The 23,292-nt window shown below is 47.1% G+C and overlaps 2 protein-coding genes across 11 annotated transcripts; both read right to left on the bottom strand.

Annotated features, from left to right (window-relative positions):
• Window positions 1-997: 997 nt before the first annotated feature.
• On the bottom strand, window positions 998-13,717 carry LOC142885688 (hexokinase-2-like). Of its 10 annotated transcripts, none has more exons than XM_076022392.1 (13): window positions 13,572-13,717; window positions 13,438-13,502; window positions 13,104-13,236; window positions 10,903-11,010; window positions 5,727-5,889; window positions 5,484-5,632; window positions 5,146-5,265; window positions 4,969-5,064; window positions 3,964-4,063; window positions 3,389-3,572; window positions 2,907-3,062; window positions 2,055-2,288; window positions 998-1,560 (listed from the first exon to the last, which is right to left on the bottom strand). In XM_076022392.1, the coding sequence occupies exons 3-13, from the start codon at window positions 13,194-13,196 to the stop codon at window positions 1,350-1,352; spliced, it is 1,614 nt and encodes a 537-aa protein (XP_075878507.1). In that variant the 5' UTR covers window positions 13,197-13,236; window positions 13,438-13,502; window positions 13,572-13,717; the 3' UTR covers window positions 998-1,349. The 10 variants fall into 10 exon arrangements, with proteins under 10 accessions (XP_075878507.1, XP_075878508.1, XP_075878510.1 ...); XM_076022393.1 differs by having other exon boundaries at window positions 13,438-13,515; window positions 13,597-13,624; XM_076022395.1 differs by lacking the exon at window positions 13,104-13,236 and having other exon boundaries at window positions 13,572-13,713.
• Window positions 13,718-14,595: 878 nt separating this feature from the next.
• uimc1 (ubiquitin interaction motif containing 1) lies at window positions 14,596-21,333 on the bottom strand. Its single transcript, XM_076022389.1, has 22 exons — window positions 20,921-21,333; window positions 20,747-20,822; window positions 20,381-20,462; window positions 20,127-20,248; window positions 19,730-19,895; window positions 19,519-19,649; window positions 18,932-19,414; window positions 18,740-18,779; window positions 18,559-18,647; window positions 18,374-18,456; window positions 18,145-18,295; window positions 17,935-18,051; window positions 17,740-17,792; window positions 17,485-17,642; window positions 17,248-17,321; window positions 17,075-17,165; window positions 16,751-16,987; window positions 16,570-16,651; window positions 16,386-16,488; window positions 16,260-16,308; window positions 15,988-16,021; window positions 14,596-15,481 (listed from the first exon to the last, which is right to left on the bottom strand). Exons 2-22 carry the CDS (start codon window positions 20,819-20,821, stop codon window positions 15,277-15,279), a joined length of 2,625 nt encoding a protein of 874 aa, XP_075878504.1. The 5' UTR covers window position 20,822; window positions 20,921-21,333; the 3' UTR covers window positions 14,596-15,276.
• Window positions 21,334-23,292: the final 1,959 nt, after the last annotated feature.

Raw genomic sequence — 23,292 nt, 5'->3', positions numbered from 1 at the left:
AGATGTTCTAAAACTCACCTTGTGGGTTCTTTCTTTCTTTCTTTTTTAAAGTGTTGGGTGATAAACATTATTTTGTAAATGATAGATGGTTTGGTGAAACTTTAAACAATGAGCTCTTTACTTTTGTTTCTTTGTGTGACTAAAAACACAACAGTTGTACAACGTGGTCCAAAAAATGTCAGTTTAAAGGGATCATATGTGTAACAAGAAAATATATAAAACATAAACATTGAAAATCAAACATAAAATTCATATTCAATCATCATTTCCTCCATTTAATAACATTTTATCAGTTAGCAATATACATGCAGGAAGAGCACATATGCACCCAGTACTTTATTATACATACTAATGTTTACAGTAGTTAAGATATAAAAGAGAGAGAGAGAAAGAGAGACAGAGACAGAGAGAGGGAGAGAGAGAGAACTAACAGTAATGGTACGCGAGGTCATTCAGTTTCTCTTTTTGCCACTGGATGGCGACAGAGGGCATTTCAAATAATTACAATTTCATTATCCTCTTTAAAATGTAAGACTAGGTAGGATTAAGCCTTCTCCTAGTTTTTGTCAAATTTGGTTAAAAAAAATAGTAATTTCAAAAAAAAAAATTACTTCTCCCAAATACACAATATTTACAACCCAGTACACAATAACTCAGTGCTGTTTCTACACACAATACATCTATGTATACGATATACATATGGATCTCTGAACGCTGCACCTCTGCTGAGGAGACACATATTAACATCAGGCTGGAACTGCAGTGACGCAGCAGAGCAGGAGGAGGTGAAGGTGTGCATGTGTGTGTGCACAAGGGGAGACAGGAGCTGCATCAAACAGGATGCAACAGAGGGGGAGGAGAGGCTCCTGCTCCGCAGAGCCCCCTTGCTGCCCGCTAACGCTGCAGCAGCTGATGATCTCTGCTGACGGAGACGAACGCTCTGCAGAGCCGCTGCTGGTTTACTGAAGCGATGAAGGACAGAGACGAGAGACAAGAGTTCAGACACTTTGTAGTTTATTACTCTAAAGAGTCGACAGCTCACGTTGCGTCCGCATTCTCGGTGTAAAAATATTTAGCATCTTTAAATGTACATATTTTAGTCATCCATGTATTCCTCTTTGCCCCCCGCCCCCCGCCTCCCCGCCACAACATTCAAACTACACTTGCTCTGCATCATCAGATTTTTATATATATATATAAAAAAAAGAACAGCAACAAAACTTTAAAAATCTCAGAGGTGCAAACATTTAACACATTCCTGAAGGTTTCCAATGGAAAATAAAACCAGTCACTGCAGACGAGACTGATCCCATGAGTAAAAACACTGTCAGCCCTTGTGAATTTTCTCATTAGTTTTCCTCCTCCTCTTCCTCCTCCTCCTCCTCCTCCTCCTCGTCTTCTCCCTCGCTCTCCTCCAACAGTCTTGACTGCAGCGCCAGCCGCTGAGCCACCGCCGTCACCATGGCGGCGCCTTTCCCGCTGCCGTCCTCCGAGACGTGGAAGGTGATGTCACACCGTGGGGCGAGGACACGGACAGTCTCCTTCAGCTCCTGGCTGAAACTGCAGCAGAGGAGAGGCAGATGCAGAAAGTCTCATCATCATCATCATCATCATCATCATCAGCATCCTCATCATCATCATCGAAAAGGCTAAGTCTTTAAACAGGATATTACTTGGATGACTATGAAGCACTGAATTAAAAAAAAAAAACAAGATAAGAAAGAAAGAAAGAGTGGTTTCTTGCTATTTCCTCAGCTTGAGGTTTTGCTCACATAAAACAGGAAACGTGTCACCAAAAAAACCCAACATTTCCTGTTGTGTCACTGGATCAATTTTATCTCGCAGCCGAAATGAACAAAGCTTCAGTCAAACATTGTTCACTTTCTCAGCAGCCACCAGTGATGAAAAGTCTAAAACGACACGTTTTCAGTTCAAGCTACGTTCAAGAATGCCCAAGATGAGATAACAGCTCCTGTAAGGGCGTCATGGCTTTGCCGATTGGAAAAAAGAGGCGTGCGACCATCACGTGAAGACCAGCTATTGACGTGTCTCACTTGGGGTGCTTCCTGAAGACCGTCCCGTCCACCGCCACTGTGACCTTCAGCTGCTTCTGGCCGCGGTTGACCCGGATGCGGTTGGCTAGGGTGGCCAGTGCTGCGGCACAGAGGCGGGCAGAGCGCGACGACACGGTGTCGCAGACCAAGCGCACCACAAGGGCGTCCACCCAGTCGCTCTGCAGGCCCAGCTGGGTCAGGATGTTCCGGGCGTTCTGCAGGCCGCCCTCCGTCCTGGAGGGTGGAGAGGGAGAGAGACGACGCGCACACACGGTCACTGAACATCTGGAATATTTGAATACATGAAAGCATTCACCGCTGTTTTTTAGGTTTCCCCCAGTGGCATTACGAGGTATTAAACCTGAGGTTACATTCAATTCATTAAATAACCCACTTGCTTCTTCCTTTATATCATGCACTAATTAGCCAAATGAAAAAAGAAATTGGACATTGCTCATGCCGCCATTAATAACATAAAATATGTAAATTAATTTACACATTTATATGCACGTTTGTGACAAGTACATATTATAAAAGGTGTCTTCTCACATCAAAAATAATGCTCAGATCCTCTATAGCCTTTTCTACCTTTGCTTCATCGTGAGCACAATGTATGATGGGATTTATTGCTGGGTAAGTGATCAGAAACTATCTGAGGTTTGGGACAAAAGCACAAAGAATCTGAATTTGAAATAAAAGAAATCTGAAAATATAAAAAAAATAAGACCCCCGTGACCCTGAATTGGAATAAGCGGGTATAGAAGATGAATAAAAAAATATTTAAAAAAAATCTGAAATGGTTCTGATGTGGGATCTTCACGTGTGAATGATGACCATCGGTCAGAAACTCACTCTTCTATCTCAGAGATGAACTTGGTCTGGAACGCCCCATCTGTCTGCAGCGTCTGCGACAGTTTCCCGCGAAACAGCAGCTTCTCCTCCGTCAGCTTCACCAGCAGCAGCCGCACGATCTCTCCCAGGTACATCCCGCTGATCATCTTCTCGAAGCTGCGGCACACAGCACAAAACCTCACCACGTGACCGACATTTTTAAAGACTGAGAGGGGAGAGGACGGGAGAGAATTCCATCCAGCTTTTGGCATGGATGGATGGATGGATGGATGGATGGATGAACCCCTACGATTCTGCAGAAACATCCACAGAACCAGAGAGCCAAACTTAAACCAGAGGCCTCAGCAACATCAAGTGTTGGCGGTCTGTTGATTTGCTGAGAGAAGATTTGTGGGCCGAGCCGACGAAACAAACACCGGCGCACACTGCAAATACAAACAAACAAACAACCAAAAAAACCCGGAAAAACTACCACTACTTACGTGTGAACGCCAGGGTTGACGGACGTTTCATCCACGGTGATGTCAAACTCGGTCAGGATGTCTCTCAGGGAGCCGTCGTCCCCGAAGCCCCCCCACTCCGTGTTGATGCACATCAGGCCGTCCTCGCCCTCCGCACGCTTCACATTCCGCATCTCCTCCATGTAGCAGGCGTTGGTTCCCGTGCCTGCAAAGGGGCCGTATTCATAGTCACAGGCTTGTCATGGCGGTCAAAACGTCTGACTTCTATGCCGATGTGGTTAAAAGAAAGGCTGTGAAGTCAGAACGCAATCGAATAAACTTCGCCTGATTGGCTGAACATTTTTTTCTGCACCAGAGCAACAACCAAAAACCTGCAGCCGGCCTGTCAGTAGGAACCATCGGCAGCGCATCACGAAGAATTGAAACATTTTTGTTATTTAACGTTTCACCACTGCTCATTCAGAAGAACTCAATATTAATACTTTCATTTTTAACTGACTTCACAGCACTTTTCCCACAGCGGCCTAAAACTTCAGCACAGCTCTGCATGTAGCAGGAAAAAAAAGCAAAGCAAACAAACAAAAAACTCTGGTGACCAATAATCAGGCCGATCTCGCAACTCCGGTCCTTGTAGCCGCAGCTCATCATGGTTCCCACCGTGTCGTTCACCATAGCAACCGTACCGATGTGATAGTCCTGCAGGGGGAGACAGAGACAAGAGCGGCACGGAGGTGAAACGGCACACTGACAGTGTTACAGTGTTACAATGTTACAGTCTCTCTGGCAGGAAAAGACGCAAAAAAGCGGAAAGGATCAAAACAGTCGGCTTGTGCCGATTTGAGAATGTTTTCCAGATCGACGAGGCTAGGGTTCCTTCGGTAAATGCCATGAGAACCCACACCCATGGCAGCAGGACGATTCACAGGTGTATTCTTGGGGAGAGTAACAGGTCTGACCGCATGCTTTCACCACGATTTTATCAGTACAGTAAAGATTGTTCTGACAGGAGGAACCAGGGCTGAATCAGAGCAGTGGAACACAATTAGACTGAGAGCCACATCAGCCTTCTGGTTCTGACTGAAGACGTTGTAAAACGTAAAAGAGGTGTTTTCTGATTATTGATTTCTCAAGCGATCAATATGGTTCATGTATTTGCACAGATTTCAAGGATATAAGCAGGCAAATATTCTTATATATTCTCATACTATAGAATTTTCTAATGTTATGACAACATTTGAGTTTATCAGGTAAGAAAATTGCTCCTTCAATTAATTATCAAACTTTTCAAGTAAAGGACTCAAATCAAGTCCTTTAATTTTTTTTTTTCAAAATTCAAAATAAATTTCCTTGATTTTGCATCAGGACATTTTGGGGATTATTTGTTGATATTTCAAAACTAAAGTTTTATAGGAGAGAGAAAAAATGCATTTTGGGAGATGTAGTTTACAGTCAGTGTCACTTAAAGCAGCAGCGGATCTTTAGTTTTAAAACAATAATGAGAAGAAGCGACAGGCCAGATTCAGCCCGACTCAGATGTTTCGGTCCTCTGCTCAGGGAGAGGACAAGACACACAAAAAGTGAAGATGGTACGTCAGACTCACCCCTCTCCTGCTGATGGCCTCCTTCAGTAACTTCACCACATCTTCTCCCTCCACGCCGGAACACTGGAAGCCTTTGGTCCAGCGTATCAGGATGCTCTGTGGCGCAAAACTGCGCATCAACACTCGGCACAGAATTCATTCCTGCTTAGAGCGTGAGTGCGTGAGTGTGAGGCGGACCTTGTCAATCTCTTTCTGCTCACAAGGGAAGGAGAAGGTGAAGCCCAGAGGAAGAGTTTGCCCCTTCAGGTCTCTGGAGACAAGGAAGTCCCCGAGGCAGGCTGCGATGTGGTCGAACAGCTGCAGGAGGTGAAGAAACAGAGAAAACATACACACTGTTATCAGCTAACAGTTGAATGACTCATTTGAAATATGCACCAAAGCCGAGTGGAAAAACAACAGTGACCATGTCCGAAATCACTCCGCTGAGGTGTCAGAGTATTCTGGGTTCTATCCAGACACTCTGCGGGTGTCTTCTCTTGATAGGTGGCCAGCTTTGGCGTCGAGAGGTTCCTCACCTGTTCTCCAGGCCCCACCATCATCTCCTGTGGGATGGCGCAGACCTGACTGTCCATCTTCAGCACCTTCTTCTCCTCCTCTATCACGCGCACGTGAAGAACGCGGAAGTTTGTTCCGCCGAGATCCAACGCCAGGAAGTCGCCCTTCTCTGCCGCAACAGGAGAAAAATGTAATCCCTGCCCCCACGCTGACTCCCTGTCCTGTGTGTCCATGTTTCAGGCCATGCACTGAGCCCGCCTCACCTGTCCCATCCGGCGTGGCCCTCACGAAGGTCGGCAGCATCTTGACGGCCGCCTTGTGATGGGTGTGTTTGCCCAAACCTCGCTGCAGATCCTTCTTCAGGCGAGCTGAAACATCCTGCAGCTTCTCCTGGGACAGACAGAGAGGCTCGAGGAAGGCCCGCACCTGAAAACACACACGCACATCCATACAAAATACTACACATTGAGTCCAGCAGCAGAGAAATTTAATTGAACGTTTCTCCACAAGGGGGTAGTGTTCCCAATGTCACAGAGGAAACATGCGTCAACACTCAGGCCTGAAAGCCAGAGCTTTTGTCACTGTGGAATGGAGTCATCTCACAATCTCGTCTTTCCAGTTGTAACTTCAACACACAACGTCAGAATTTCAACAATCCAATGACCTCTGACCTTCCTCTACTTTCTGCACTCTACTTCCTGCCTCGCTTTGTATAATTTCACTGCGCATTCACGGCTGGTTAGATAAAATTGAGATAAAATTGAGATAAAATCTAAATTTGTCACAAACATTCATTAAATATATTAGACAGAATGTGGAACGTCAGCATGTGCAGAACATGAGTAATCACGTGCCACCTGCCCTCTTCAGTCAGTGTGTGTGGCGCAGCAACGTCACAAGTGAGGCAGCACTCATCGCTGCCTCACCAGTAACACTCCTAATGACTTGAGTACTTTCAGCGACTTTGACCATGAAAACGTTGAAATCATTCAGAAAACAAGTTTACAGAACTGTCAAGTGGCGAAAATTGTTTTTGTCTTATCATTCATAGTAACCATTTGACTTTGTAACCGGCGAGGCTTTGCTTCACCTGCCTTTCCTTGATGGCACATCACTGTTGTACAGTAACATTTGCATTGTAAACTCCATCTGCTACTAATTTCTGCTCTATTTCTTTGTTTTCACACAGCATTAATACAGGTTGATGTTCCGCCACCAGACTCTGATCACACGTACTGTAAAGTGAGATTACTAAAAAAAGGTCTATAAATGAACCATGAGATGACAACGTGAACTCTGATGAACCGCAGTAAAACTTCCCCCAGTTTAATTCAAACTGGCTTATTGGATCTTTGGCAGTCAACCACAAGAAACTACTGTCACTGTGGCGGCCTTAAAGCTGCACGATGTTGATCTTATTTTTTTTTTTTTAAACCTTTCTTCTTTTTTTTTTAAATCAACTACGAAATGGAACAGTGGTTTCTCTGCCAGGACACACTGCCCCCCGCTGGCCTGGTATAGGACTGTATGACGGTGGTCGCCTGCCCAGCACTCTGTCGTGCGAACACAGTTGCCTGCTTCTTTGTCTGCTCTCTACTCCTCCTCCTTGCCTCCTCTACAAGTCTCCTCTAGACTGATTGGAATGACAGAGGACAATGTAGTCACTTCCTGTGTGCAGTGGGCAGTCAACAGGGGGCGCTGTGTCAGAGGCAGGAGTGTATTCTCTTTAACAGGACAATGAATCTTAAAAAAACAACAACAAAAAAACCCAAAAACGAACTGTTTTAAATTATGAATTGATTAAATCCGAGAAACTGCAATGAAATTGGATTTCTGTAAAAAAAAATTTATTGACTGACAGTTTTCTGACTAAAACAGAATGATTTCAGTGAAGTTGGTCACGTTTTCCCACTTTTCAGAACATTTAATGAGAGAATTTCAGCTTGTGCTGGAACATTTTACGATCCTCTGGAGATGGCAGCAACTATTCAACTCAACGTCCTGTTTTCTGCCTCTGTCAAAGCAGGAAAGGGCAAAAAAAAAAAAAAAAAACCTGCAGAATTTCCGAAAAAGTTTAAACGAGCCGAGTTTCATGTACGTTCTCGGCAGCGATTGAGCTCCTGAAGGGAGAATGACTCAGCAAAACTTAACTGGCAAGCAGAAAAGATACAGCCAGCCTGCTTGTTCCTGCATTCAGGGTTGCAGGGGTCTGCTGGAGCCTATCCCAGCTGTCATAGGGCGGGGTGACACCCTGGACAAGTCGCCAGTTCTTCACAGGGCCACTGATAGAGACAAACAACCATTCGCAGTCACACACGCACACACACCTATGGTAAATTTAGAGTTCCCAATTCACCTCACATGCATGTTTTTGGACTGTGGGAGGAAGCCGGAGAAGCCGGCGAGAAGCCACGCAGACACAGTCCACGCAGTCCATTCAAAATCCCCAGAGAATGACCCCAATTGGACCCGGAACCTTCCTGCTTTGAGGCGGCAGCACTAACCACTGCACCACCAAGTCGCCCGGCAGAAAAGATGTTTGATTTATCTTGAGTCAGGGGGCAGAGTCAAGCGACATCACAGCACAGGTTAAAACACATGAAAGAACCTTAAAGAACACTGGGCACTTTTATGTGCGCCGTTGCGAAAGGGCGGAAGGTTAAAAGCGGTGGCACCGCCCCTCCCCCACCCCCCGACCTCCTACTTTATGTTTGGTTTGGTTAATTTGAGAAATTGTTGCCGCTGCAGCAAAGTAAAAGGAAAGCCACCAGAATGGAATTCAGGCGAACCGGTCAGAGAATCGAACCGACGCCGGTGGGGCCCTTCCGACCGGACAACCGCCCACAGGTCAGCACCCTGGCCATGCCCCAGCCAATGTCTCAGCCAATGCCCCAGCTAATGCCCCAGGCTGTGCCCGTCGCCATGCCCATCTACCCGATCCTGTCCATCAAGCCAACGGCGGTGCGGGACAAGGAGCGGCTCCGTCTCTTTGTGGTGCTGCTGACGGTGCGCTTCCTGAAGGAGTGCAAGGCGCTGCGCAAACGCGACCAGAAGGAGTGGGTGCCGCACAGCGACCGGCTCGTCAACCAGACGCTGGAGGGCCTGAAGCTCACCGACGGCTACTGTCCCGATAACGGCAGCATCAAGAGAATGTGTAGGTCCATCATCGATGAGCTGCAGAGGAGGTTCAACACCAAAAGGGCGCTGGAGACTGAGGAGCTGGACTGCCCCCTGGTGGAAACCATCGTGGTGCAGTGCATGCAGACGCACATCCAGAGCGAGTCGACGCGGCTGGCCGAGGCCGCCACCGCGGGCAAAGCCTGCTTCATCATCAAGTGCCTACTGCTGGTCCTGGTCATCCTGGGGGGCGTGGCCATCGCCATATACTTTCTTGTTTTCTGGAAGAAATAAGCGAGGGGCTCCGGCCTTTTTCGTGTGAAATGGTGGACTGTTTTGTTGTTGTTGTTGTTGTATTAGTTTTAAGACGAATGGGAGGAAAAAATCTAATCGTCAAATTCTGCAGCAGGCCATCGCAAAGCAAAGCCAAAAACCCCTCCATGGAACTGAAGGCTGTTCACAGCGTGAACCTCCATAATGATCTCGGAAAACAACTTTAAACACGCGCCAGGGAGGGAGGCACCAAAGAGTGGAGACGCAAGAAAGTCGCAGGTGTGAACAAATGTGCATGGCAGATTTTTCTTTGTCCAACTTTTAACAATACATGAAATTAAATCTCAGGTCCTTGGACCGGTATGACGGCTTCTTTGGTGTATTCTATTATCAGTCCATGCAAACCTGATGTGTTTCCATGGCAAACTATTAGAATAAGACACTGAATAGTGGTGTGATGATACACTCAGCTCATGAGATGAGAAGATACGCAATATTGGGTTCACGAGAACCAGATGAGATTTCCACATTACTCTTAAGAAAACTAAAATGGTAAAATATGTAGAGTTTTTATTTCGGGTCTACTCGTCAGTCTCGGTGGTAACGCTACATCACTTGAAGGCAGTTGCCGCCACACAAATGATTTAAAATGTGAGGGGGCATCTTCAATGTTATTATATTTTCCATCATTTTAGCTGCTGCGTCTTCGTCTTATTCTTCTACTTCTTCTTGTGAGTTTTTGGTATTGCTACCCCCAAAGGTCACAAATAGACAATGCGCCCTCGAGGCAGCTTTTCACTAAACCGAGAAATATCGCCATGGTTTATTTTTGCGGCACGAGATCTTGTCACACCGCTATGAACTTTGCTGGAAATGGCGTGGCTGTTTGTCGAGTCCAGAGATGCGCACATGCCCAGAAGAAAAAAGCCGACAGACCACAGGGATAGAAGAACTACATGTGTCAACAGCATCCTCAGTAACCCAGCAGCAAATTCTCCACAATGCTGGTGGCGCCGCCACACTAACTCCAACCCTTCAACACAACGCCTGCCACTTTCCTGTTCACTTCAAATGCATCCGCTGCAATGTGCCCGTTGCAACATGTTGTGCGGCACACTGTGGCAGCCAATCACGAGTCTTTGGCAAAGTGACACAGCCAACCACCGGATGAGTTACTGTACTTGTGTAAGACCATCCGTGCAGCGCAACCCCGTCTTCTGTGGCCACAGCAGCAGGATTTGGTGTGAACATAGCCTGGTGCCATTCTCTGGCCCACCTCGCATAGTGGGCATTCAATCAGCTGACAGTGACGAGGAAAATAAAATCACACAACACAACTGCTTTTCGGACAAGTGGAACACTGTTGCTGAACCCAGTTTGAGGTTCCTCGCTCCTTCTGAGGTAAATGGAGTTCACCAGGAGGGATGAATGTGATTTGAATGCGCCACTGCAGCACACACACACACACACACACACACACAGGTTGTATAATGTACCTGGGAAGAACCGGTTTATGTGTCCATGTTTGGACGTTCTGGGGAAACCAGTTTCTTGATGGCAAGAATTCAATTTAAAAATTGCAACGGGAAATATTTTTATTTTAACTTCATTAATATGGCCTTCAATCGCCATTTGTGTGGGAGAAATAAAAGTTGCGTCGCCCAGCGCCTCCACTCAATAGTTAATTCCTGGTATTCATTGGTTTTCCAGGCGTGTCCCTTCAGCTCTCATCCCTCTGCAGCGAGGTTTCTTCACCACCCGCTTCCCGTCTGCCTCTCATCCTGTCGCGACACGCTCCTACCTGAGCTGGGCTACCTTCATTCCTCCATTATGACTCTCAGAATTAACAGACATTGCGCAAAATCTGAGGCAAATGTCTGCAAACAACAACATACACTGTGTGGGTGTGTGCGTGGCCAAAAATGAAATATAAAAACTGTATTTCAGATGAAGTGAAATTGAGATTTTTCACTCAGTTGATATCAGGAACAACGTTTCATGGGGAACTTCTTATAGGCTCATTTATGCAAAGAGTCGCCAGTTGGGTACCTTGATCAGGGTCTCCTCAGGAATCCTGTCCACGTTGGCCGCATCTCTGTTCATCTTTGTGTGTCTGGAATTGTTGTCTTCTTCCGGTTTGCTTGGCGTGGCAATCACCTGGACAGGCACAGGTAAAGGTTAATTTCACCCAAATACACCAGAAACCAATTGTGTCATGTGACCGTCACATGTCAGCTTCACATTCCTATTTTTACTTTTTGGGGAGGATAGAAATTCAAAATAAACTCCAGATTTCTGCACTGAAGTCCACAAGACGTATCATCATGGCCTTGTATTTGGGATGAACATGGATGACGCCCACATTCTGTGTCCAACTGCCAAATAATGATTTTTGAAAGTGTGATGAAACCATTTGAAGCAGTATTCACCTCTAAGCTCCGCCCTGTCAGCATAACTCGGCTGCTGCTGTGAATTGATGTCAGATTTTCTTTTTTTAAATGAAGTTTAATCCTCAGTGGAACTGACAACAGCTGAAACAACCGAAATGTTGTGTTAGTTTGTACATGTATGTAAAAATAACTCACTTTAACTTTGGTCGGCAGATGAAATATTCAAGTAAAACTAAACTCTGACAGAGGTCCAAACCAAAGCAAATCTCTCAAGGGTCATGTGTTTGCACTGTTCTTCAAAAACCTCTGTTGATCTAGAAACTGGCAGCGATAAAAGCAGAACCAGGATGTCCTCACTTCCTGCCGGCAGACCAATCAGAATGCTTTCATGTGACATCAGTGTTTTTTTTCTGGAATCTCCTATGGTCATGTTACTAATAAGCTGCATCATGTCGTGAGAAACAAAAGTTCAGGGGTGAAGTCACAGATGAGGCAAGACGTTTAAAAAAAATATTCCACCGCAAAAGGTCACAGATCAAATCCCGACACCTTCCCACCAGGCCATGTTGCAGCTCTGCAGAGCCTGTTGAACACCAATGACAACCTGCTTTGAGGTGGTAACCACCACCCCCCTCTCCCACACACACACACACACACACACACACCTGTTTGCATGACAACACAACTTTCACAGTTTCACAGATTCTCACCACACCACTACTTTTTTGTCTTGCGTGGGGAGTGGTGACACGACTCCCACAAACAAAGGGTCACACAACCAGACCTCTTGTCTCGGAGGAATCCCAGACAAGCTGCTCCGGTCTGCAAACCATATTCCTTCTTCTTCAAAATAAAACAAAGACAAAAAACTGGAGGATCATGGGAAAATCTCCCCCTCGCAGCTCAACCAGCTTTTCTCTGCTGGCCTGGGTGCAGCTGATGGGCAGGGCCTCTGGAATTGTATTTTGAAACTCTCCCACATGATTAGACTACCTGTGTCCACGTGTGGTATGGACTGTTTGCAGTGCGTAGATACAAGAAGAGGAACAACAACAGTGTGCCAAGTCACATTAAAGTGTGCAGTTCCTCTGACAGGTTCTCCTTCACTGAACTCTCATCAGACACCTGATGTAACCCGAGTCTGGACCTCAAGTAACAGATCCTGACATCCCAGCCAGTGTAGGAAAGATGTGAGGGAAAAAAGATTAAAAAGAACGTTGGTCGTAATAATCTTCCATCCAATAGAAGCCACGAAATCGTACACACTGGTCCTTTAAATACAAAGATAACAACAATAATAATAATAATAATAATAAAACAAATCTGACTGCTATTAAACAAAGATACTGGGCCTTCTTGTAAAAATAGAATGGATGTTATTGGGTCGTTTAGTCATAAAAAACAGAGTTCACCTGGTTCTCATCAGTGTCTGACCAAAAGTGGACATGATCCAATCAGATACAGATGTGGCAGAGTTTCACTCAGCTTTTCCGTGAACATGATTTGGCTTTTGTTGTGCATGTTTGAGTGTCTCTCGGTTCCATGAGAAGTTCCACCTGGGTCCATTAGATCTGAGAGGGACCTCGTAGTGGAACACACTGCGACAGCATCGCAGGGTGGGAGGAGGTAACAACTCTTCTGTTTTCTTTATCTCATCCTCCTCGTCCTCCTTTTCTTCTTCTTCTTCTTCTTCTTCTGTTGCTACAGAAATGGTCATGACATCCAGGTTACGGCCGGTGATGAAACTCAGACATGCGTTTGGTGTTGACGGGTGGAGTTTCTGTCATGTCACGTTTCGGAAACGGTCCACCCAGAAACGAGGACCTGTGTGTGTGTGTGTGTGTGTGTGTGTGTGATCACCTGACCCTTCAGGCAGCTGAGACTCGTCAGCTCTTCTGAGGGTCCAGGAATTTCCTCAGTGGGAAGTTTCACCACCATCACCACCACCATCATCACTTATGAGCTCTTGCAAAGACTGAGCTGGAAAAAACATCTGCACAAAGTTCAAGCAGGGCGGCGGACCTGGGCTAAGGTTGTCAAGCGGGCAGACAGGACAGACAGGAGGAGCTCGGAGGAGGCAGAGAAGAGGGTGCGGGGGGGGGGGGGGGAACTCTTCTCTGCGTCGACTGTTGTGCTCCTCAGACTTCCTCTGAAGGAGCAGAAGGTTGAAGGAAAGTGGGTGAGGGTTCCTCACCTGTGGCTTCTGCTCTCCACCGCTGTCTGCCTCCTGAAGATCCTGTTAGCTGTTGAGAGTTTCTCCTTCCTCCAAACACTCTCTCTCTCTCACACACACACACTCCACCCCTTCACGCCCCTCCCACCGCCGACCGTCTCCAAACACTCACACGCTCACTCACAGACTCACAATCTCTCTCTCTCTCTCTCTCTCTCTCTCTCTCACACACACACACACACACACACACACACACACACACACACACACACACACACACCACCCCTTCACACCCCTCCCACCGCCCGAGGGCTCCCTCATGACGGAGCTTTGTGACGGGGCGGATGTCCTGCTCCAGACCAAACAGCTGATTTCACTGAACCAACTGCCGGCGTTGCAGAATCGAACCGAGCCGATAATTGGAGGGAAACCGAAAGCTCGGTCACGTGCACGTCAGGAACCGACCCAAACCACCGATCTCTGCCGCCGCGAGCCTGGACGAGGCGGGTTGGCGGTTCGGTTTCTCATGACAGGTGTTCCCGTTGGGGGGCGGGGCTACGTGGACGGCCACGTCACTGTCTCTCCCGCTGGCACGTCTTGACGATTGAATGAAAATGTTGCAACGCACATGAACCATTAAAACCAACCAAACCAATTCTTTGAAAATGAATATACTAAAATTCAGTGTTAATAATACAACATGCCTGTCTGACAGACCGAAACATGGCAAGGAGTCAGATCCAGGGACTAATTATTATTTAAATACAAAATATGTAATCAGTAGAACATATATTTCAAACTCTTCTCATTGACATCCCTGCTTTTCTGCAACAAGGCTTTAATGATTGACTTGTAAGTTGGATGCACACAAAACTTGGAAACACAATTGCTGTTTTTCCTATCCTCATAGCAGAACAAGACTTTCTGGTTCTGTACATTTTTCTTTTTTAGCATAAAATATAGGAGGTAAATGAAAAGATACCTAGCAAAAACAGAGGCTCTGCCCCCATGTGGCTGGACGTGGTATTACAACCTTTTAGACACATTTTAAGGGTGAAGATTGAACTTTTCCTTAACACTATTTTTCACGTTTACAGAGTCTAAAGATGTGGGGGAAAAAATCAACAGTGTAATAACAAATGCTGTGGAATAGACAAATTAACAGGAATAATAAAATCCTTTGTTTTACATGAACATAAGTATATTTATTAACAAATGTGAAATCTGTCCAGTAGAGCAGCGAAGAATGCAGAATGTTTTACAGTGTTGAAGAGTCAGTTGGCCTTCGGTCTGCGGGCGTTGCTTTGAGCAACAGTCTGATGAAACAACAGTTGCAACATCAAGAGGCTGAAACACTCAGACTGGATCAGACACATCTGAGTCTCACAGACACATACTGCAGTGCAAGGTCATAAATCTGATGTGTGAAGACTCACTCACACACGCAGACACACACATCACCTGAAGGCGTTGAACATGTGTACTGATGGTTCTGAACTTTCCTGACACACGCGGTACCTTGAGGGTCCCTCTAGTGGAGAATTGGAAAAACTTAAGCTAATTCTTTTTTTTTTTTTTCTTTCTCTTCTTGTGTTCTTGTTGCAGAGCCTCAGACAACATTTGAGGTTTGTGAACACAAAAAGTAAAAAAAAAAGAAGAAGAAGAAGAAGAGAGTGACAGAGGAAATGCTTTACAACAGGAAGAGGTAGTTCAATACAGGATGTGAGCAGACAGACTCCGAAAGAGAAAAACAATGTATTTAGAATGAAACTCCAAAAACGTCAGAATGTGTCCAGTCACATCTGCAAAGGTCCACTCTCATTTGCTCTGATTTCATCTCCTCCTCCTCCTCCTCCACTTTCATCTCCTCCTTCGACCCAGCTTCTTGGAGCGTTGTGGTCTCCTGAAGTCGATGAGACAGTCTGTGGCCTCTGAGATGGGGGTGAAGGACCTGATAGGCGAGTTGCTGATCGCGATCGAAGACACGCCTCCTACTCCGTCCTCCTCCTCCTCCTCCTCCTCTACCGGCATGCCGTCGTTGTCGTTCCGCAGGTCAATGACATCACTGAGACGAGAGCACAAAAAACGTTGGAGTTTTAGTGACATTTATTTTCCTCTCCAGATGTGCAGGAAATAATGTACTTCGCCCTCTGTTTACAGCCTCCTGCTAAAACTGATGCTTTGTCGGACCGTCCACATGTTTGCAGGGGGACAAAAACAAGGTCATGTCAGAGGGCCTGCGTGGAGTTGCCCTTTGTGACAACTCACAAGGAAGATTTCCAGAACTGTGTGGTTTAAGTCACACATTCAAGACAGACTCTTAACCTCGTGATGAGTTCACAGGCAGGGCAGAACCACTGGCTATTGTTACAACAAAACAAGATTATTTTTGCCTAAAATGAGTACCTTGATCTTGTCTGTGAAGGTTCTCAGTCATCCACGTCATCTTGAGGTCATCTTAGAACCCTTCTACCGTACCTTTAACCTCACTCTTTCTACCCACATCACTTCCTGTTTGTTTTTTTTATTCATCTTTTTCATAGTCAGATCGTTTCAAGGACGCAAACTAACCTGTACTGCAGTCTGGATCCAGACGGTCTGACGTCTGCAACAACACAAATACACAGCATTCACGTATGAAGACGACACAACAACAACAACAACAACAACGTGACGAGTGAGGCGCCGAGGCCATGTAACTCTCAGCTTCAAGACAACACAACCACCAACACTGGCACATTTCACGTGAAGGGACATCGATAACCACAAATGAACTCCATGAAACATCTGACCAGCTGACCACATGACAAACACCGAAGACGTTGGCCACATGTCGCACTGACCTGAGAGCCGGCTGTCTGTTTTCTCCAGCGCCGACAGCAGGTTCTCTTTCTAGAAGGTGACAGACGAATCAAACGTTTATGCTGACGCAGGACGGGAAGCGCTGGAAGGGATCTGGGGAGTTTTACCGCTGCAGACGCGCCGTCCTGGCGGCTGAGGCAGAGGTCAGTGTGGCGGCCGTAGTCTTGCACCGGAACCACCGACTGACAGATGAAACACTTCATCTGCTCCCTGGGGAGGAGAACGGGCCGGGTCAGTGAAAGCAGTGAAAGTGTGGAGTCACCGGAGGGGTCAGAAGTCGGAGCTACTCACCGGGACGTACTGGGGGCGGGGCCCGATGCTCCATCGCCCGCTTCGCACCGTCTCGTTCGCTTCCTCCGGGGTTTCACAGACACTGTGGCAACACAAGGGGGCGATGTGGAAGCACCTCGCTGAAAACCAAACGTATAAAGAGATGCAGAGATAACAGCTGGGAGGAATTACGGCCCCTCACCTGGAACTGCGCCCCCTGGTGGACTGTCAGCCGGCGCTCCGTCGCAGTACGCTGCGTGCATCTCGATCTGGCCCGCGGGGAAGGAGCCCTGACAGATGGGACAGTCCACGCTGGCTTCCTGCACATCCACAGCCACTTCCTGCGAGGGAGACGCTCCATCTTGTGTCTCCTCATCACAAGGGGGCGGTCCTCTGGGTGAGCTCCTCCTCTCGGGGGAGCTTCCCTCCGTCTGTCGGACTGCCGATGGTAAAATAAATTTAAAAAAATAAACAGTTGATACTTAATGCAGATTCTGTGTTAAATCTCCGATATCAGCTGACTCACCCTCCACCTCCATCGCCTCCTCCTTCTCCTCTGCAGGAGGAGACTCCAGGAGAATCATCTGGATGCCTGGCGGCTCTTTGCTCTTCACCTGCTTCAAAACACGAACAGCTTTACAGACTGAATGTCTCCTGTGGCTAACAGGAGTGTCAGACTCCACCAGGTGTTGGTCGGACCTCGGTTCTGACGTCTCGCACCACGATCAAGCCCTCCATCCTCTCATCTTCGTCGTCGACGCTGAGCTGTGTTTCTGTCAGAGGCAAATATTCAAGTGTGAATGTGAAGGCGAAGGTGAACTGTTCAGGAAATTCTCAAGACAGAAACTAAAGTTCTGGTGGTGGAGAGCCACAACATTTCATCCAGACAGGACCAGAAAAAACATCTGCGCCAAGGAGGGGGCGGAGCTTCACTACCTGGCACCTCTGTCTCCTCTCCTGCCTCAGCCACACCTCTGCTCCCTTCTTGTTGGCTCTCTCTCTGCTCCACCTCCTCTATCACCTCGCTGTCGTCTTCTTTGGCTCCTGCTGACGGAGAATCGGCTGGGTTGCGCCGCTTTTTACTCCTTAGACGTCTGGGAGGTTCATAGAAACAGGAATGTCAGTTCAGGCAGCAGGAGGCCGAGGAGACAGAAACACGGTGTAAAAAGAAGAATCTCCTGCTGGTGTCACCTCTGAGGACGAAGATCCTCCGATTCTTCAACAACACACTCGGACTCGGAATTCTAGGAGAAGAAGATGAAGACGCAGTCATTTATCAGAGGCTCCTCTGGCAGGTGCAGCTCACAGAGGGAGGTCCTCAGGGCGAGGCATGATGTGAACTGTTGGCGGGAGCTGTGAGCTGGAGATGTTTGGCGGTGATGTTACCTCCTGCTGTGCCTCTGGCTGCGGCTGGATGCCCTCACCCCACTCGGCCTTCCTCAGCAGGTTCCTCTGGGCCATTTTCAGGCTCTTCTCAAAAACCTCCATTTGCGCTACGATCACCTGATGGAGCAGAAGCAGATTCTCCAGGTTTCATCCACTGCTCAGAGACCAACAGTCTTCACTGACCTCCAGCCTTCGCTGTGCACCTCCTACCTGTGTGTATCGATCCGGGTCCAGTCCTTGAGGACAGAACGGGATGCCCCAGTAGTAGTGCACCGTTGATCCGAAGGGTGCAGGATGTCCCGCCCCTCTTGCTGCTGCCTGGCTGCTGATTGGCTGTGCCTGAGCAGTGGAACGTTCCCCTCTGTTGGTGTGTGTGTGGCAAAGACCATGTTAGGGAGCATCCACAGGACCAAGCAGGATGGCTTGGATGTTCTAGTACCTGCAGTTGGGTCCGGTTGGCCGTGACGCTGCCTGCTGACCCTCCGTCTCTGCAGGAAACACGGGGCTGGGGGATGCAACCGGCTGCAAAACACACCGAGAACTTGGATCATAAGTCACAATAAAATCAGTCGAGTCTGGACAGAAGAACCGACAGGGATCGTGTGATTGCTGGTGCTCTTTTACCGTCACTTCGCCATCTTCATCTGACCAGCAAACCGTCATGTTGCTGCCGAGCGGAGCCTCGTCCGAGTTCGTCGTCGTCACCTCCACACCTGGCACTAGACACGCACAGACCCAGACCCAGGTCTTAGACTGTGACCGAGCGACAGGTCAGGTCACATATGAAGCAGACGTAACACTTTACCTGAACCAGGTGAGTCCCTGACATCTTCAGACTGAGGAGGCTGAAGAGAAAATTAGATAAATTAGTAACACCGCAGCAGAACATTGCCCTCTTCTGTCTGGAAATGACATTACAGTTAAAGTTTGTTTTAAGAAAAGAAAAATACAAAAAACAAAAATTATTTGGTGAGAGTTGTACTTGAAGGGGACTAACCGGACTCAGAGCTGCTGCAGGGATTTGGGTTTTGTTCAGACTTCTGCTCGTCTGCAGTGCTTCGGTCATCTGGACCACCGGACTCCTTACAGTCAGACGCGTCTCTGAGGACGAGGGTCCGGTTCTGGGGAACACGGGGCTACGGCCGGAAGTGACGATCACTGAGGAGCTCAAACTGTCCTGAGAGGAGAAGGTGGACCCACAGGGCTCAGGGCTGAGGCCTCCAATGTCTCCCTGATCTTTCTCCGAGAGGAACCCGGACTGTCGGGAGCTTTGGGGAAATGTGGGGCTCTTGGCTCCGTCGCACAGAGACTCTGAGGACACGTGACTGTCCTGAGAGCACAAGATGAACCCTGAGGTCCTGCAGGACTGCACCAGGTCCTGGTTGAGCCGAGGGATCACAACCTCAGCTCGGCAGCACGTGGACGGGAAGACTGGAGATCTGGGGGGCTGAGAGTCGTCGATCAGCGTCGAGTCAGAGCTCTAAAAAAAAGAATGGGACATTTTCCTGGTTTTATTCCTGCTATTATTATTATTACGACTTATCATTCTACCTGCTCATAAACAAAGTCAGCTCAAGTCTGTACCTGTGGAGAGTGCAGAATGGGATCCAGGACATCAGAGCTGCCTGGTGAATCCGGGACCAGGTGCAGGTCCTGGGTCTGAACAGCTTCAGGCTTCTTCTGCAGAGAGCTTGCTGGCTTCCTCCTCCGTTCTCCTGGAAAACACAAACATCACAGGAAGAATAACAGAAGAACTGATTTCCTGTTGGGGGAAGCAAAGACGCGAGAAAGTCACCTGACTGACGTGAGGTCAGCTGCATCTCTGAGGAGGAGCTGTCGTCCTCGTCCACCACAACTGTTCCGTTTGAGTAGGAGAGTTTTTGTCTGGAGCAGGTTCTGCTGGGGGCCTCCTCGTTGGTGTAAAGACTTGGACTCTGGGGACGGCGAGCCTGAACGATCATCTGGAGGAAAAACACTGAGTTGTCAATCAGTTCCAACGGACCGGGACTTGACCAAAAGGTGCTGTGTGTGTTGTAAAATGATCAGAGGTCACGTGGACTTCCATTAAGGTTTTAATCTAAATAGTCACAATAGACACCGACTGAGTTCTCCCTATTTTGCTCTCTGGTGAAGAACAGGTGCTTGTGACCCATGGAGAGTTTTAGTTCTAGTTGTGATAGATCTGTGCTCACGCTCTCCTTGATGGCCTTCATCACGTCCTCTTCCTCTCTTCTCTGCAGCTGCAGCGCCGTCACGCTGGCCTCCTGCTGGCTGAGCTGCAGCGCCAAGTCCATCATCTCCTCCTCGCTCAGCTCTGACCATCGCACGCAGGCACACACACACAAATACTGAACTGAAAGAGTTGCGCTTTAAGTCTCTCCTTCAGCCTTACATTGACTGTAGCTCCTTTTTAACCTGCCGTGTCTGTATTTATTTTCTTTCTCACCTTTAGTTCTCGACGTGTTTTCTCGCTGCCGTCTCCTCTTTTCTCTGGACGTCACACACGGTGAAGAAGAGGAGGGTTCCTCCTGGACAGTCCAACAAAAAACATTGACACTTATTGGAGTTCTGTGCCTGAGCAGCTGCCAGCTACTTGAGATTTAATCAGGAATGGGGTGAACATCTCAGTGGGTTGATCAGTCACTTAACCGTTGAATGGAATCGTTTGTTCAAAAAAACAAAACAAAAAACAATGGGAAACGCAACAACACGCAGGTGCAAACGTTGGCCACAGGTTCAAGCCACAACCTGATGCTGTGTGTCTGACCAGACAGCGGATGAAAGCAGCTGATCTTTGAGTGGTCATGCGCACCTGATTTTGTCCGTCGTCCGTCTGACGCCCCCGACAGGAAACACCGTCCTTCGAGCCGTTCGTCCACTGGGACATCCTGCACACACACACACACACACGCGCGCGCAATGTAATGCATGCAAGCGCCTTGATCGTGCTAAATGAGGGCTTCGTCAGCGAGTCAAGCTTTAAAACCTGCAGGTGAAGAAGTTGCTTCTTTTCTTCCTGGAGAGGCGGCGGCGCCAACCTCAACCCAGAAGGATATCTGCTCTGGGAAGAATGGCAACGAACGAAAAAGGCAGCTGCCTGTGTCTTTGAACTTAGACTGCTACCGAAAATAAAAATAAATGAACGTCAACATTGAAACAAACCACCAGTGAAAGCTGAGAATAAAGTTGATATTTCAAAGTTCTTCATTTGAATAGCTACGCTACTCAAGCTAACGGTTTGTATTCTGTCGTCCCGAAGAGTTTATCTCCAATAGATAAAAAACAAACAAAAACAAAACCGCCGCACAAATACACAAACAAATCCATTCGAACGACACTTTACAGCTTCCTGCAGTTTCACCGCGCCATGTTTATTTCTGTCCGCGTTTGTTGTCACGTGACGTAAACGTAAAGCGTATCTTCTTCCGCGGTGAGTTCAGGGACTGTAGTCTAATCGTAAATCGACCACGAAGAGACGAACGGGACGTGCCTTTGTCGGGGTAAAAAGAAAACCCTTCTCACGAATGCGGGACACAGTTCAGTATCAGCAAAAACGGGGGGGGGGGACCTGTTCCCGAATAGCAACAGCGTGTTCGAGAAACGGTGACTTCAAAAAAAAAAAAGAAAAAAAAAAGAAAATTACACAGCGACATTAAGGTACAATTTTAAAAAATGTAACACCGATGTGACACCGATCTTCCGCGTGACAGGTGGAGATACTGTCCACTATACTAACGAGGAATGCGCATAATTCTGGCAACAATGTAAGAACACAAAACAGAAAAAAAAAAAAAAAAAAAAAAACAACTTTTGAGTACGTGTGTTTTTATTTTCACATTTTCACGGTAAGAAGCACAACGAGAAAATTAAACAGCAGTAAATGAAAAACAGGGGCCACAGGAAGCAGGCAGAGGAGACGCTGTTGCAAACTGAGGGACAACGTTTGTCGCACAAACATCAGCTGACGATGACATTTTTAAAAAGCCGAGTGCATAGAGAGGAGAGTTCCTTCTGCCGTGACATCAATAATTCAAGTGCTTGCCTACTGAGTCATAATTATGACAAATAATAATATTATTAAATTGAGGAACAAACAGCCAAGGTGGAAACGGTATTGTTCAAAATTACATAAACGAAACTCTAAAAAGAAAACGCTGAAATTTAGTCGATTAAAAGTAAACGTATTCATGCGGTGAGGAGCCTCTAATTCCGGTTCAGCATCTGCATGCGACAAAGTACCAGGTTCACCTGGTGATCAGGTGTGAAGAAGAAGAAGAAGAAGAAGAAGATGAAGAAGGATGCGGTCAGGCCGCCGTTCATGAGGGGTTCACAGTAATCTACATACATGCTTCAGTTGTACAAAAATAATCATCAGAATACCAACGACACGGCTACTCATCCGTGATTATGCTGCAACGGACGCGCTTGTCAGGCTGACAGAGGCAACTGCACTATTGTGTTTGAACACCAGGTGTCACGAGACGCTGAGTAAACCTTGACATGGGCGCTGTACTAAAAACGAAAGACTGTCCGCTGATAGCCGCCGTTAGGGCGCTCTTACAAAACGTCCAGCTCGAGTGGCGCAAGAACCTGTTAAGACACTTTCAACACTCCCCAATAAACTTCAGGAGGAAGTTGAGTTTTGGGCCAGAGGTGAATTCGAGTTAAAACTCTTGTCAAAAAAAAAAGAAGAAAATCTAAATATAGATCTGGGACTTTCTGGCCTTTTGTATAGCCATTGGGTACAGCATTAATGCATTCTCATTGGTCGAGAGAGTGTTCATCTCATCAGGCAGCATCGTTCTAAAATCACATAAGGAGAACTTCTCCATCTTCTTAATGATGGTGCAGCTTTTGTCATTCAGTCCGGACACAAAGGTGAAAGGATAGGGATGCATTTTGCTTAGCGTGTCTATTTAGCTGAGTAAATACGTTTGGTAGGTTGACATTAGCTTAATGCTAATTCTAACAGCTAACAGCGTTATTAGGTTTATGTCTATGTGTAAATGCCCGATCTCCAATATAATATCTGGAACTTGGGCCGCAATGGAAACGGACTAAAAGTTTTCTATACTTTTGATGGCAAAGCGCCTTTTGAAATGAAGCCTCTCTTACTGCCTCCAGGTGGCTAGCTGCTATACAGAGAGGTCCCCATTTGGAGGAATAATAACTATGTTACAGTATGTACACAGCTGTCTCAGTGTTTTTTGTGTTGATGGCTGATCAACGATCAAAGAATGTTTTTTTTTTTTGAGGAGGTCTGCCTTATATTGTTAGGCATCTTTTAATATAATAAGAGTGTCTGATTGTCGGGCCAATTGTCGTTGTTTTTCCAGTATATTTTAAAATATGGCCACA

The sequence above is a fragment of the Nelusetta ayraudi genome, unplaced genomic scaffold, assembly GCF_046127955.1.
Source record: "Nelusetta ayraudi isolate G7.1 ecotype Tasmania unplaced genomic scaffold, CSIRO-AGI_Nayr_v1 ptg000011l, whole genome shotgun sequence".
NCBI lineage: Eukaryota > Metazoa > Chordata > Actinopteri > Tetraodontiformes > Monacanthidae > Nelusetta > Nelusetta ayraudi.
This window is presented reverse-complemented; position numbering and strand designations above follow the sequence as displayed.

Bases quoted from the DNA above. Each gene is read 5' to 3' on its own strand.
- LOC142885688 (XM_076022390.1), bottom strand. From the start codon at position 11,694: ATGATGCAGCTTATTAGTAACATGACCATAGGAGATTCCAGAAAAAAA. The intron at 5,890-10,902 runs GTACCCAACTGG...GTGTGTTTTCAG, and splicing joins CTGAGGAGACCCTGATCAAG to GTGCGGGCCTTCCTCGAGCC. The intron at 1,561-2,054 runs GTGAGACACGTC...CCTCTGCTGCAG, and splicing joins GTCTTCAGGAAGCACCCCAA to TTTCAGCCAGGAGCTGAAGG.
- uimc1 (XM_076022389.1), bottom strand. From the start codon at position 20,821: ATGTCCCAGTGGACGAACGGCTCGAAGGACGGTGTTTCCTGTCGGGGG. The intron at 18,052-18,144 runs GTAGGAGGTGCA...CTGCTCCATCAG, and splicing joins ACCCGGATCGATACACACAG to GTGATCGTAGCGCAAATGGA. The intron at 16,652-16,750 runs GTGAGGGGCCGT...GTGTTGCCACAG, and splicing joins ACCAGGGGGCGCAGTTCCAG to TGTCTGTGAAACCCCGGAGG.